This window comes from Haliotis rufescens, unplaced genomic scaffold, assembly GCF_023055435.1.
Source record: "Haliotis rufescens isolate VD_foot unplaced genomic scaffold, xgHalRufe1.0.p SCAF_30, whole genome shotgun sequence".
NCBI classification, from domain to species: Eukaryota; Metazoa; Mollusca; class Gastropoda; order Lepetellida; family Haliotidae; genus Haliotis; species Haliotis rufescens.
The window spans coordinates 883,155-898,434 of NW_025964002.1; the positions used below are offsets into that span (position 1 = coordinate 883,155).

The following is a 15,280-nucleotide window of genomic DNA, read 5'->3' on the forward strand; positions in this document are numbered from 1 at the left end:
CGTGGACTCATTTGCTGACCACATTCATGTAGTATTGCTGACAGATTCCAACAAAAACAAGGATGAAATACTCATATCCCCCCCCCCAAAACTACTGCCATTTTCAGTCAAAGTCGTTGCCATGGAAACTCAATTCTTTTTTTTAAATCCCAAACTATCAAAAGGCACCATTTCACCACTAGACCTTTCTACATGCCAAGTTTGGTTAAGATATCTCATTGTTTTTTTAGTTCTGCTCCAGAAACAAAACATGTTGGGGGGGATAATAAATCACTCTTCTTGATAAAATAATAAAACCCTATATGCTGTAAAAATAAATATTTATTGTATAAATATATGTACATTAAAGATCCAGGTAGGGTGAGCACTACTCTGACATGGCGCTGACCGACAGCACGGACATTGCTTGTTTGTCCAGGCCTAGCTTCCTCCCGTTCACAACCAGCATGACCGGCAGGTCGACCCGGATACTCGAAAACTCAAACACCTGCAGACCAGAAACAAACAGAGTTAATTCTTTCAGATCATAAAATCTTTCAATGCAAATTGAAACTGGTTAAGCTGAAAATACCCTTCCCTCATTAACGAGGGGTTTTGTTAATTGTTTTAGTGTATACAAGACCATGAAGTCTTGACAATGTATGTATGAATCTTGAAACGGTTGTTTAACACGCAAGAAGACGAAGACGAAGATCTGGGTTAGAATTGATCTTCAGCAACCCATGCTGGCTTAATATGTGACTAACGGGATTGATGCATGTCATCGTATCCTGATTGCACACATCAATGCTCATGATATCAATCACTGGATTGTCTGGTCCAGACTCGGTTAATTACAGACCGCCGTCATAGAACTGGAATATTGCCGAGTGCGGCATTAAACAACAAACAAATCATGGTAAAATAGGGAGAAGAAATAAGCTCATGAATTTGGTGATATTAATCTTAAGGGTTCCATAAAACAGTCAACTGTTATGATTCCACTTCCAGGATTGAAGAAATCCAAGCCATCCACGCCATCCACACTTGTTTATGGTCAGATTATTACAACAATGTGTGACCTAGCTGGTAGTTATATCATCCTACCATGTTGCTCATGCTATCAACCACTCCTTTACCCTCGCACACAGGACTGACCTTTTCTTTGTGGTTCACTTTGACCAACTGAACATACGGGTCTGGGATGGCCACCGAGTCCCCAATCTTCACCCCAGATCCTTTGGCAATGTTGTAGACGTTCACGGGGAAGCAGGTCTGGTCTTCATCAACCATGCAGAAAGTACTGAAACAACATGACCATCATCATGGACTAACCATTGTGTATTCTATTAAGGGAGGTGAGGTGAAATGGGGTTTACTGTCGCGTCCAAGATAATTGCACTGAAATAGAGTGTTTGTGTGTGAGTGTGTGTCTGTGTGAGCATGTGTCTCTGTGTGAGATGGTGTGTCTGTGTGAGTGTGTGTGTTTCTTAGTCTGTGTGTGTCTGTTGTCTGCTTGTACTAGTCCTGACTGATGACTATTTATAGTGCTAGCCCACTGAAGTTTAACATGAATACCCCACTCCAACACTGTATACTGACTCCGAGCAGACCAGTCCTTCTTTTAGCCCCCTTAAGGCCGAGCGCCAGGCAGGGTAACAACAAGTACCATCTTTTAACGTCTTTTAGTATGACGTGAACAGGGACGGTGATCGAACCCCGGATCTTCCGTTCTCCGGGTGGACGCTCTACCACCAGACCGCGGAGGCGGTCTCTATTGGGGGAAGAGGGATACTCTACCACCAGACCGCAGAGGCGGTCTCTATTGGGGGAAGAGGGATACTCTACCACCAGACCACGGAGGCGGTCTCTATTGGGTGAAGAGGGATACTCTACCACCAGACCACGGAGGCGGTCTCTATTGGGGGAAGAGGGACACTCTACCACCAGACCACGGAGGCGGTTTCTATTGGAGGGAAGAGACTGAATATTGTTTTCACTCACTGCACCCAGACATGTTTTTCAGGACATCCAGCATGTAAAAGACAACAATTAGTTTTTCTGGACAATTCTTTTCTACGAGAAAAGAAAATACCAGCCCCCAAGCCCCCGAAATACCACATGGTTCAGCAAGCTCTCAAAAGTACTTGTCTGAGACTTACAATGTAAGGGCTTCCTGGGAACTGATGGTACTTGTCTGAGACTGACAATGTGAGGGCTTCCTGGGAACTGGCGGTACTTGTCTGAGACTGACAATGTGAGGGCTTCCTGGGAACTGATGGTACTTGTCTGAGACTTACAATGTAAGGGCTTCCTGGGAACTGATGGTACTTGTCTGAGACTTACAATGTAAGGGCTTCCTGGGAACTGATGGTACTTGTCTGAGACTGACAATGTAAGGGCTTCCTCGGAACTGGCGGTACTTGTCTGAGACTTACAATGTAAGGGCTTCCTCGGAACTGGCGGTACTTGTCGGAGACTTACAATGTAAGGGCTTCCTGGGAACTGATGGTACTTGTCTGAGACTTACAATGTGAGGGCTTCCTGGGAACTGATGGTACTTGTCTGAGACTTACAATGTAAGGGCTTCCTGGGAACTGGCGGTACTTGTCTGAGACTTACAATGTAAGGGCTTCCTGGGAAATGATGGTACTTGTCTGGGAGTTACAATGTAAGGGCTTCCTGGGAACTGATGGTACTTGTCTGAGATTTACAATGTAAGGGCTTCCTGGGAACTGATGGTACTTGTCTGAGATTTACAATGTAAGGGCTTCCTGGGAACTGGCGGTACTTGTCTGAGACTTACAATGTAAGGGCTTCCTGGGAACTGATGGTACTTGTCTGAGAGTTACAATGTAAGGGCTTCCTGGGAACTGATGGTACTTTTCTGAGACTTACAATGTAAGGGCTTCCTGGGAACTGATGGTACTTGTCTGAGAGTTACAATGTGAGGGCTTTCTGGGAACTGGCGGTACTTGTCTGAGACTTACAATGTAAGGGCTTCCTGGGAACTGATGGTACTTGTCTGAGACTTACAATGTAAGGGCTTCCTGGGAACTGATGGTACTTGTCTGAGATTTACAATGTAAGGGCTTCCTGGGAACTGGCGGTACTTGTCTGAGACTTACAATGTAAGGGCTTCCTGGGAACTGATGGTACTTGTCTGAGAGTTACAATGTAAGGGCTTCCTGGGAACTGATGGTACTTGTCTGAGACTTACAATGTAAGGGCTTCCTGGGAACTGATGGTACTTGTCTGAGATTTACAATGTAAGGGCTTCCTGGGAACTGGCGGTACTTTTCTGAGACTTACAATGAAGGGCTTCCTGGGAACTGATGGTACTTGTCTGAGACTTACAATGTGAGGGCTTCCTGGGAACTGGCGGTACTTGTCTGAGACTTACAATGTAAGGGCTTCCTGGGAACTGATGGTACTTGTCTGAGACTTACAATGTAAGGGCTTCCTGGGAACTGATGGTACTTGTCTGAGATTTACAATGTAAGGGCTTCCTGGGAACTGGCGGTACTTGTCTGAGACTTACAATGTAAGGGCTTCCTGGGAACTGATGGTACTTGTCTGAGAGTTACAATGTGAGGGCTTCCTGGGAACTGGCGGTACTTGTCTGAGACTTACAATGTAAGGGCTTCCTGGGAACTGATGGTACTTGTCTGAGACTTACAATGTAAGGGCTTCCTGGGAACTGAGGGCACTTGTCTGAGACTTACAATGTGAGGGCTTCCTGGGAACTGATGGTACTTGTCTGAGACTTACAATGTAAGGGCTTCCTGGGAACTGAGGGCACTTGTCTGAGACTTACAATGTGAGGGCTTCCTGGGAACTGATGGTACTTGTCTGAGACTTACAATGTAAGGGCTTCCCGGGAACTGGCGGTACTTGTCTGAGACTTACAATGTGAGGGCTTCCTGGGAACTGGTGGTACTTGTCTGAGACTTTCAATGTGAGGGCTTCCTGGGAACTGGTGGTACTTGTCTGAGACTTTCAATGTGAGGGCTTCCTGGGAACTGATGGTACTTGTCTGAGACTTACAATGTGAGGGCTTCCTGGGAACTGATGGTACTTGTCTGAGACTTACAATGTGAGGGCTTCCTGGGAACTGGCGGTACTTGTCTGAGACTTACAATGTAAGGGCTTCCTGGGAACTGGCGGTACTTGTCTGAGACTTACAATGTGAGGGCTTCCTGGGAACTGACGGTACTTGTCTGAGACTTACAATGTAAGGGCTTCCTGGGAACTGGCGGTACTTGTCTGAGACTTACAATGTAAGGGCTTCCTGGGAACTGATGGTACTTGTCTGAGACTTACAATGTGAGGGCTTCCTGGGAACTGGTGGTACTTGTCTGAGACTTACAATGTGAGGGCTTCCTGGGAACTGATGGTACTTGTCTGAGACTTACAATGTAAGGGCTTCCTGGGAACTGGCGGTACTTGTCTGAGACTTACAATGTAAGGGCTTCCTGGGAACTGATGGTACTTGTCTGAGACTTACAATGTGAGGGCTTCCTGGGAACTGGTGGTACTTGTCTGAGACTTACAATGTGAGGGCTTCCTGGGAACTGATGGTACTTGTCTGAGACTTACAATGTAAGGGCTTCCTGGGAACTGATGGTACTTGTCTGAGACTTACAATGTAAGGGCTTCCTGGGAACTGACGGTACTTGTCTGAGACTGACAATGTAAGGGCTTCCTGGGAACTGGCGGTACTTGTCTGAGACTGACAATGTAAGGGCTACCTCGGAACTGGCGGTACTTGTCTGAGACTTACAATGTAAGGGCTTCCTCGGAACTGGTGGTACTTGTCTGAGACTTACAATGTGAGGGCTTCCTGGGAACTGATGGTACTTGTCTGAGAGTTACAATGTGAGGGCTTCCTGGGAACTGATGGTACTTGTCTGAGACTTATAATGTAAGGGCTTCCTGGGAACTGACGGTACTTCTCTGAGACTTACAATGTAAGGGCTTCCTGGGAACTGGCGGTACTTGTCTGAGAGTTACAATGTAAGGGCTTCCTGGGAACTGGCGGTACTTGTCTGAGACTTACAATGTAAGGGCTTACTGGGAACTGAGGGCACTTGTCTGAGACTTACAATGTAAGGGCTTCCTGGGAACTGATAGTACACACAACTTTCCCCGTCACAACTCGCTCATGGTTAATCTCGGGCTGTAGATCCGACAGTTTGACTTTCTTCAATGTGACAGACTTTCCCTTGGATCCCGTGTAGGACCCCCCACGATATGGACCCAGGTCCTTCTCCTCGTTCATCGACAGGACCAGAGACTCTAACTTCTTCCCCTTCATCTTGCCCTGAAATATTGGTGCATGTATTGTTATGAGTGAGTGAGTATGGTTTTACGCTGCTTTCAGCAATATCACAGCGGGGGCACCAGAAATGGACTTCACATAATACACTCATGTGGGGAATCAAACCTTTGCCTTCGCATGACGAGCGAACGCTTTAACCACAAGGCTACCCCACCGCCCCAGTGAATTATGATTGAATATCCTTGATCTTGCCCTGGAATTCTGGTACATGTATCATTATGATTGAACATCATTTGCCTTGCCATACATGTACCAATGTTAAGTGAGTGAGTGAGTATGGTTTTACGCCGCTTTAAGCAATATTCCAGCAATTTCATGGCGGGGGACACCAGAAATGGGATTCACACATTGTACCCATGTCGGGAATCGAACCCAGGTCCTCGGCGTGATGAGCGAATGCTTTAACCACTAGCCTACCCGACTGCCCCAGTGCATTGTTATGATTGAATATCGTTAATCTTGCCCTGAAATACTGGTACATGTATTGTTATGATTGAACAACCTTCGCCTTGCGATACATGTACAAATGTTAAGGCACGATGTTAGTAACAGGGAGGTCAGGCTAACCTTGTACATACATTATTTTATTCAGGTTTATACATTTTCTTTTAGTTCATGTAAAAATGAATAAAAAACTGTTTTCCTTTTTAATTCATGTCAAAAACTTTTTGAGATATCGCTGTTTTAAGGAGTGTAAAAAGCGGCCATTTTGGATTCCAAGATGGCCACCATTAAGTTAACAATTTATTTGGGGATAATTGCCCAAAATACCACACACTGAATGATCTTAGAAGTGCACTGACATTTCACTTGCATGTTAAGATTCCTAATGTGATTCAACAATAATATTTGCATACTTGAATAAACATTCTATTCATGGTGAAATAACAAAGAGAACAAAACAAGAATAGGCATAATGTATTATTAAGACATTCCCCATAAGCATGTATCTTCTTGTTATTTCTGTTAATGAAACTGAAATCTGATGAAATTTGATTAGTTACATTTAAAAAACAAGATGGCCACCGTGCCTGACCTCCCTATCAGTAATTACAACCACATTACAACGGTACACAATGTCAGAGACCCGGGCCCACTTGCACACAGCGATCTTAGCGCTATTGTAAGCCTATGTTAAAGTATGGGAGTTACGATCATCTTAGCGCTAAGATCGCTCTGTGCAAGTAGTCCATGAAGTGTGGCTGCCTCACCTTGGTGTTGATCATGTCGGTGAGCGTGCCCAGAAACTGTAAGAGCTGCGTCTCCTTCTCGCCAGGCTCGTCCCACCCTGGGTCCAGGAGCATTGCCCGGTCGAACCCCGCGAGGGCTTGTTGGTATTCCTCCTGGTACTGGTAAGACTACAGACAACAGTGAATGTGGGTGTAGTTCACCAATAGTCAAACATTATCATGGCAGTCTGTAAGTAAATTCTTGGCCAAGCAAGCCGTGAAATCATGAACAGTGATCAACTTTGTCAGTCCTATATAATAATAAAAAAAAATTAAAAATAAAACATATATATAGAGGTTATCACGCGAGTGTGTTTGGGGATGGTAAATATCCTGCATTAGGAATAAACATTGTATTTAGCGAGCCTTGGCGAGCTAAATACATAGTGTTAATTCCTAATACAGGATATTAACCATCCCCAAACACACAATTGTGATAACCTCTTTATCATATAATGTCATTCTTTAATTCTGTGCTTCAAAATCGCTTTCCCTCTCTCACAAACAATACCGAAACATTGCGAGTTTTCCTGGAATGCGTGCATTAATATTTATTACGTCACAGGGTAAGTGATGTGTCAATCGGACAGTGACAGTAGCCACTATAGTTCAAACTGAAATCTCTTTCTTATACAGTGGCGAAGCAACATATGCGCAAAACAACAATTGTTTTCAATTGCCTTTCGCGGCAATCCATCGGTCTGTCCGCTAGAGTAACTGCCCTTTGTCAAAGGGAAGCTACTCTAATCCTAGTCTATGAGACGTTACGGCCACGGTCAGACGTTGTTGACAGTCGGCCTGTCCTGTCATAACGTTAAGAAGTGTAGTCAGATGTACACACAGCGACAAAACGAAACAAGGTAACAATTCAAACATATTTCGGCCAAATCCAACTATTTTAATTTGTGGAGAAAGGTTCAAGCCGCAGAGGTCTACAAGCACAGATATGGCTACTGATCCCGCTTGGCTAGGCCTCGTGCCCTCGCCAAATTGTGTCGAAATTTATATCTCCAAAGTTGCCAAAACTTATAAAATGCCTTAGCTACATCACAGTAAGACACTGATTTTCAGTATATCACAGTTCTTTTGATAATGAAAGCAATTATCTCTGTAGTTTATCCAGATCCCCGATGGTTAATTCTGACTCGATTGCCGAATGACTAGGGCGACGCAATGTTTGTTTAAAAAAACAGTGAAAGTAGTCCCTACTTGACCTTTGAAATTTGCATCTCTATCCGCATATGACACCAACGGATATCGTTTTTATCCGTTGGCTTTATCCTGCTGAGAAACCTACCCATTATATGATATATATATTTTCAAGGTTGATATGAGCTGTTGATATGACTGTATCATCATCACCACACTTACTGTAGCACGGTTGAAGTGCAGGTCGGGGTTGCCCTGAGCAACTGGGTCTCTCTCCTGCAACCAGAGTCAACATTGTAAAGACGGGGTCGGATAAACAAATGAGCAACATGGCAAGAGATTCCAAACACGTACGAAGAATACCTGCACAAGTCCAAGTACCGGAGTTCAGTTCAACAACCAGGGAAATAACCGTAGGCTCCATCAGGGTTTTACTGGATGCCAACTATTGCTTCCAATACACTAAACAAATGTCTACTCTTGACGAGTAGTGGGACGATGCACCGATGCATCTCTGGATTGTAATTTTTACACAAAGAGATTGTAGAGCTATGACTGTCGATGTTACTGTATGGGAGTTACGATCACCTCAGCACTAAGATCACTTTGTACAACAGCATCCTGTTCCACAATGCAATCTCAGCATAGGTTGACGATCATTGTAGCGCTAAGGTTATCGTAACTCCCATACTTTAACATAGGCTTATGATCATCGTAGCGCTAAGGGGATCATAACTCTCATACTTTAGCATAGGTTGACGATCATCGTAGCACTAAGGTTATCGTAACTCCCATACTTTAACATAGGCTTATGATCATCGTAGCGCTAAGGGGATCGTAGCTCTCATACTTTAGCATAGGCTTACGATCATCATAGCACCAAGGTGATCATAACTCCCATACTTTAACATAGGCGTACACTCATCATAGCACTCAGGTGATCGTAACTCTCATACTTTAGCATAGGCTTTCGTTCAACATAGCACTAAGGTGATCATAACTCCCATACTTCAGCATAGGCGTACACTCATCATAGCGCTAAGGGGATCATAACTCTCATACTTTAACATAGGCGTACACTCATCATAGCACTAAGGTGATCGTAACTGCCATTCTTTAACATAGGCGTACGATCATCATAGCACTAAGGTGATCGTAACTCCCATACATTAACGTAGGCTTACAATCATCGTAGTGCTAAGGTGAAGGTAACTCTCATACTTTAGCATAGGTTGAAGATCATTGTAGTGCGAAGGTGATCATAACTCCCATACATTAACATAGGCTTACAATCATTGTAGTGCTAAGGTGAAGGTAACTCTCATACTTTAGCATAGGTTGAAGATCATTGTAGTGCGAAGGTGATCATAACTCCCATACTTTAACATAAGCTTACAATCATCTTAGTGTTATGATGGCTTTGTGGAATGAGGCCTAGGTGGATACAGTTTGCGCAGACTTGTCGTCCGTGCTGTTTCATTTCCTACTTCTATCCTACTCACTTATTTGTACACAGTGGGCAATACTTACCGCCTGGGCATATGCACTCATGCACTGCTTTAAAACCTTCGGGTTCTGACCAGCAGTGAAGAACAGAGACAGGTAGGCATTTCCCAGAATCACTGAAATCAATTAACACAATCTCAGACCTTCATGTCAGCAGTGTTTGAAATTTTTAAAAAATATGCCAGGCTGCCATCAGGACCCACAGTCTCTAGAGGCTGCAGGCCCTGACTAAACCCTACAGGCCATCATTTAAAAAGCAGCAGCTTATTGAGACAAACATATTGCACATAGATTTACTGCAGGCCTTTAAGACCCATACAAATGTGAAACTGCAGGCCCAACACAAGATCTATCTGCCATGGGCCTACAGGCCAGCGCTTCTTTCAAACACTGCATGTCAGTCCCATCATTTCATCCTCACAATCTCCAGCGGCTCCATCATCATCTTCATCATCATCATCCAATACATAATCCACAAACCTGCAAGTATTGATTACAAACTAAACTGATGAACAGTGATGTAATTCTAATCAACATCATCAACTACCAGTACTGAAAAGTGGATTCAATTATAAAGGACAATGTGTCAATATTATAATAATGCGATATATTTTGGGATACCTTTTTCACAAGAAAACGAAGGGTATTTCAATCTAATAAGGATCTTCAATTTACAAACAACAAAGGAAACAACTGCTAATTTTCTCAACACACACAATGAGGTGTATTTAGAGACACATACACCACGACGTTCCATCTTTGATGTCCAGCTGGATAGCTTCCTTGGCTTTCTCCACACTCTCCTCGATCAAACTCACTTTCTCTGCTGGAGGGCCACTCAGCTGTCGCAAAACCATCGACAAATTCCGCAGGGAGACTTTATTCTTTTGCTGTGGAAGTAGAGAAAAGAGAAGTAAAGAAGAGACATTCGGCAACCTATACTCAACCTAGACTCAACCTCTACTAAACCTGAACTCAACCTACACTATACCTGTACTCAACCTACACTCAACCTGCACCATACCTACACTCAACCTATACTCAACCTACACTCAACCTGCACCATACCTACACTCAGCCTATACTCAACCTACACTCAACCTGTTCTCAACCTGCACCATACCTACACTCAACCTGCACCATACCTACACTCAGCCTATACTCAACCTACACTCAACCTGTTCTCAACCTGCACCATACCTACACTCAGCCTACATTAAACCTACACTCAACCTGTTCTCAACCTGCACCATACCTACACTCAGCCTACATTAAACCTACACTCAACCTGTTCTCAACCTGCACCATACCTACACTCAGCCTACATTAAACCTTTTCTCAACCTGCACCATACCTACACTTAACCTACACTCAACCTGTACCCAACCTGTACCATACCTACACTGAGCCTACATTAAACCTGTACTCAACCTGCACCATACCTACACTAAACTTGTACCCAACCTGTACCATACCTACACTAAACCTGTACCCAACCTGTACCGTACCTACACTGAGCCTACATTAAACCTACACTAAACCAGTACCCAACCTGTACCATACCTACACTGAGCCTACATTAAACCTGTACTCAACCTGCACCATACCTACACTAAACTTGTACCCAACATGTACCATACCTACACTCAACCTACACTAAACCTGTACCCAACCTGTACCATACCTACACTCAACCTACACTAAACCTGTACCCAACATGTACCATACCTACACTCAGCCTACATTAAACCTACACTCAACCTGTATCCATGTCTGTTCTCAACCTACACTTAACCTGTACAATAACTGTACTCAACCTACACTCAACCTGTATGAAACCTACACTGACCCTGTACTCAACAACCTGTACTCAACCTTTACTCAATCTGTACTCAACCTACACTCAACCTGTATGAAACCTACACTGACCCTGTACTCAACAACCTGTACTCAACCTTTACTCAATCTGTACTCAACCTACACTCAACCTGTATGAAACCTGTAGGAAAGCTACACTGACCCTGTACTCAACAACCTGTACTCAACCTTTACTCAATCTGTACTTAACCTACACTCAACCTGTACTGTACTAAACCTTTACTCAATCTGTACTCAACCTGCACTCAATCTGTACTAGTAGACTGAATGGATGAGAGGCCAGTCTCGGTTATTTGGGTGAACGCATGTCATTGTAGTTCAAATGCGTGGATTGATGTTCATGATGTCAATCACTGGATTGTCTGGTTCAGACTGTAATTTAGTTGGAATAAAGCTGAGTATGGCATTAAAATAGAACAATAAAACAAAGAGAAAAGAACCTTCCATCAAGCATGCTGAGAATATTACAAAACACTATGAAACTGTTAGTTTTAAACATATGTGAATCTACACATGTGAAATGAAAATAATAATAATAGAAGACAAAATTCCTGTTTACTTACTACTGCCTTGTCAATTCAAAAAGCTATGAAATATATTTATCCCTAAACATGTCAAAAGAGATTATTTGCATCTTATTTTTTAGTCTGTTCATAAGCAACTGAATGAAGTTATATTATTGTCAACAACTACATCATGGCAGTATGTAAGTAATGGCAGTAAAACAAACCAGTCGTTGATAATGTTTGTATGCTGTTTAACACTGCACTCGGCCCATAAATAATCGAGTCTGGACTGATAATCCAGTGATTGATATCATGAGTAACAATCCAGGCCATCAGGGATTATGACACTCTCAACCAAGTCACCTGATCAGTGACCATCAAATCATCTTTTGCTGGGGAGTGAGATAATTCACACTGGTTTCCATGGTTACAGTAACACATTCGAAAACAGATTATAAACAATGTATAATTCTTCACTGTATCTCATCTTGGGAACTGGCCATAGTATAGCATGGTTTAAGCGTCACCTGATGAAATCAAACTTGACAGGTGATCCAGCTCAATAATCCGATGACTCCATCCACCAAGCTCTACGAGACATATACTGACACTACATGGTTGTCTCCCCTGAATGACATCACTCACATAGTTGAGGGCTCCAGTGAAGCAGTTCTTCGCTGACGGGATGTTGCCACTTTTCCAGTAACATTCACCGAGATGATTCCAGGCCTCCACCAGCTTTGGGTCGAGTTTCACAGCCTTCGACAGGAGATCCAGGGCCTCTTGGTCAAAGTCTGCTGTCACATTCAGTGCTTTACCTTGCAACATATTTAACATTGCCTTGTTGTTGATCTTGTCTGAAATAAAGAGAAAACATGACTATATATTTCAGTTAATTCACAAGGACTTTTGATTGATTTCATAAGCAATGTCCAATGTAGTTTGGGTACATTGATATGGAGCTTGACCTCCCGATACACTTACTCTCTTGGTTTGTTTGTTTGTTTGTTGTTTAATGCCGCACTCAGCAATATTCCAGCTATATGACGGCGGTCTGTAAAATAATCGAGTCTTGACCAGACAATCCAGTGTTTGACATCATGAGCATAGATCCACGCAACCAAGTCAGCGAGCCTGACCACCCGATCCCGTTAGCCGCCTTTTACGACAAGCATCTAACTCTCATGGGCCAGGAATCTTCACACGTTTTTGTGGTGATTGTGTTTAGCTTCCTGCCAGACACAAAAACTGAAGGTCCTCCCTTCAATGCAATACAAACAATATATACAATGAAATTATGATAAATTTGAGTGACTTTCACTCACTCACCTTTCATCCCGCTGATCAACTGCAACGTTTCTTTTAACTTTGCTTTTACATCATCAGCCTTTTTATGTGATTTTTCCACTCCAAACTTTTCAAAGTAACGATCTCGATACTCAAACAGGGCATTAACAGCTGCCTGTAAACAACAACAGTTATCAATATTCAACACTCTAAGATCAGATAGTTTTACCTGTTTATTTACTAACAGATTAGTCGGGCTAATAATAATAATCATAATCATAATCATATTCATAATAATGTGTGTACTTATATTATGCTAGCCTCCATACACTCAGTGTAGGCTCAAAGTGCTAACATTATCAGCCAAGTCAATCGATCAGAATGCACTCGATTGTCATTCTCAGCTCCCTGGGGACTATAAAACCCAAGCTGTCTTGTCAGGTATCAGAATGTTAAAAGTCACATTACCATTTCATCCTATCTTACACCCATTTTTACTGCTTGGTGAACAGAGGCATATTTTGATCAAATTCACTTCCCTCACAGGAAACCACATGTGCTACTTGTGTTTCAGTGTGGGGCATGACCAAAGCCCTAACAGGCTTAGAAACTAACAGTTTTCGTCCACTAGTCCTTATAATGATAACATATAGAAAAACCCTTAAAAAGGGCAATTTTTTACTAGTCCTTATGATACCTTTACCATGGGGCAGTTTGGAAAGGATTATAGGACTAGTGCCAATTTCTAACGCTGCCTAACAACTCTCAAGAGTCAAGCTGCTAAAGGTGCTCACCCATCAAACTACTCTCTGTGGCCTTCATTAATTACCTTCAAATGATTTGTGACCTGTGCACAAGACCACGTTCCACCACCACAGCTTTTAGGGTCATTGTCAGCACACATTGTCTAGTGATAGATACTTGTATCCAGGTAAATCAAAATCTATAGACGTGAGAATTGTCACATTGCCCACAGTGTCTATGACAGTCTGTCTATGACCTGTTTAAACATCTGTGCAAAATGTGCAGTATCCAGCTGCAAACAAGCTATCATCTGAGTATTTACAATGTCTGTGTGATGTTAAAACCCCGCTATATAGGGCGTGTAATCGCGATATAAATGACCGTCCGAAAACATATGATCCGACGATAAAGAATGTATGATTTGTACCCCATGTAAACAGATTGAAAACATCAGATTCAAACTGGTTTCAGTAATCTAAACATTGGTTAAATGTCCTAGTGTTATATACCATGAAAACCATTAACTGTATGCACCACGCCTCATGAGTTCTTTTGTGGAATTTTAGATATTCAACATTCTATTTCGTACGTTAGGTTACCGCTGTTACATGCGTTTGAGCAGGAATGTTTCCTCTTTCAACAGAAAACGCTGGCAATCACCTCTTCCACCAATTCCAATGATCCCCTCTTATTCTAGTCCCTTCATTTGTCTACCTATTACTTAATTTACTGTTTGATTAAGTTTGAAAAAGCAATATGTGCAGATTTTGGGTCTCAAACTTCACATAACAAACACACAAAGTTTTAGGCCTACCATTCACTGATGATTTTTTTTAACAAAGACATGACAACATAAAGACGTATAATTTACTTCTATTTTCTGCAAAGCCATTGCTGGAGTGAGTGCAGCTTCTTCGGTCTGATCAGACCTGTCTGAGTTGCCGGTGTCGCCTTGGTAAATTTCTGAAACTTCCGCCATTTTGTCTAAACAAGTACTCTTAGTACTTTCCAATAGATATTTTGATTGTGGCATTATAAACGTCAAACGAATTGCCCACCATTGATTGGTATTCACACGTACCTAAATTTATATAACCAAGTTATACAAATCCGTGGTGTTCACAACTATTTTAAATAACAAAATGATATGAGGTTTGAAAAAAGGGAAAATAGGTCTAATGTATTTCGTCTTTATCTCGTGCGCAGGCAATAGCACCAATATAGTTTCTATTAATTTCATTTATTATCTCTCTGTTAAAGGCAACCATCAAACGACACCCAAAGGTTGGAAGACCAAAAGTAACACGTCTTAATACATAAGAATGGCATTCACTTTCTTGCACACTACACAAGTGTTACTGCTACCAGCGATGTTTTGTGCACCGAAGAATCAATCGCATCCCACCCTTTCTTTCTTGTTGTTCACTTTGTGACTTGAGCCAAGGTCTCTCCCCGACGTTTAGGACATTTAGGTAAACTCGTAACCCAAACGAATTCGTACCCAAGAAAATTCGTCATCCTAAAAAGAAGAAACTTCGTAACCCTATTTCGAATTTATTCGTTTATAAGATAATATTATCGTTGGATTATAGATTTCCAAATGTTCTCTCCTGTATACATAAAATATCGCCCTATGCATTACGTTACTAGTATATGTCGTT

General features: G+C 42.4%; 1 protein-coding gene across 1 annotated transcript; it reads right to left on the bottom strand.

The window, feature by feature from the left end:
- Positions 1 to 303: 303 nt before the first annotated feature.
- Positions 304 to 14,606, bottom strand: LOC124152210 (tetratricopeptide repeat protein 5-like). Its single transcript, XM_046525052.2, has 10 exons — positions 14,491 to 14,606; positions 12,918 to 13,050; positions 12,234 to 12,445; positions 9,947 to 10,094; positions 9,229 to 9,320; positions 7,921 to 7,974; positions 6,532 to 6,678; positions 5,085 to 5,302; positions 1,138 to 1,282; positions 304 to 487 (listed from the first exon to the last, which is right to left on the bottom strand). The coding sequence occupies exons 1-10, from the start codon at positions 14,596 to 14,598 to the stop codon at positions 368 to 370; spliced, it is 1,377 nt and encodes a 458-aa protein (XP_046381008.2). The 5' UTR covers positions 14,599 to 14,606; the 3' UTR covers positions 304 to 367.
- Positions 14,607 to 15,280: the final 674 nt, after the last annotated feature.